At 67.0% G+C, this 230-nt stretch overlaps 1 protein-coding gene across 1 annotated transcript in view; it reads right to left on the bottom strand.

The window, feature by feature from the left end:
- The window catches only part of LOC104530345 (sodium/potassium-transporting ATPase subunit alpha-2-like), a gene marked incomplete at its 3' end in the record, with an annotated part of 1,527 nt that overhangs the window by 651 nt on the left and 646 nt on the right, over positions 1 to 230 (bottom strand). Inside the window, 1 exon segment of the mRNA XM_010174904.2 lies at positions 159 to 230. This exon segment is cut by the window's right edge and continues 52 nt beyond it. Coding sequence (XP_010173206.2) covers positions 159 to 230 — 72 coding nt within the window.

Here is a 230-nt window from a genome sequence, read left to right as displayed (position 1 = left end):
CTGCCACTGGAAGCCCCAGCGTCACCCCAACATCCACGGTGCCACCTGGGGCGACATCTCCAGCGGTTGCCGAGCATCACCGGCAGCTCTTGAGGTGCCACCCGTACCAGTGACACCCACGACCCCCGTGTCACCTGCCGTGGGTGCCGTGGCCTCACCGATCTGCCCGTAGGCCATTGTGATCAGACGCTCGTTCCCCAGCTTGTCCGTCCGGGGGGTCCTCCGCTGAC

The sequence above is a fragment of the Antrostomus carolinensis genome, unplaced genomic scaffold, assembly GCF_000700745.2.
Source record: "Antrostomus carolinensis isolate BGI_N321 unplaced genomic scaffold, ASM70074v2 scaffold25570, whole genome shotgun sequence".
NCBI classification, from domain to species: Eukaryota; Metazoa; Chordata; class Aves; order Caprimulgiformes; family Caprimulgidae; genus Antrostomus; species Antrostomus carolinensis.
Note: the sequence above shows the minus strand (reverse complement) of the source record. Positions and strands in the feature narration are given on the sequence as shown.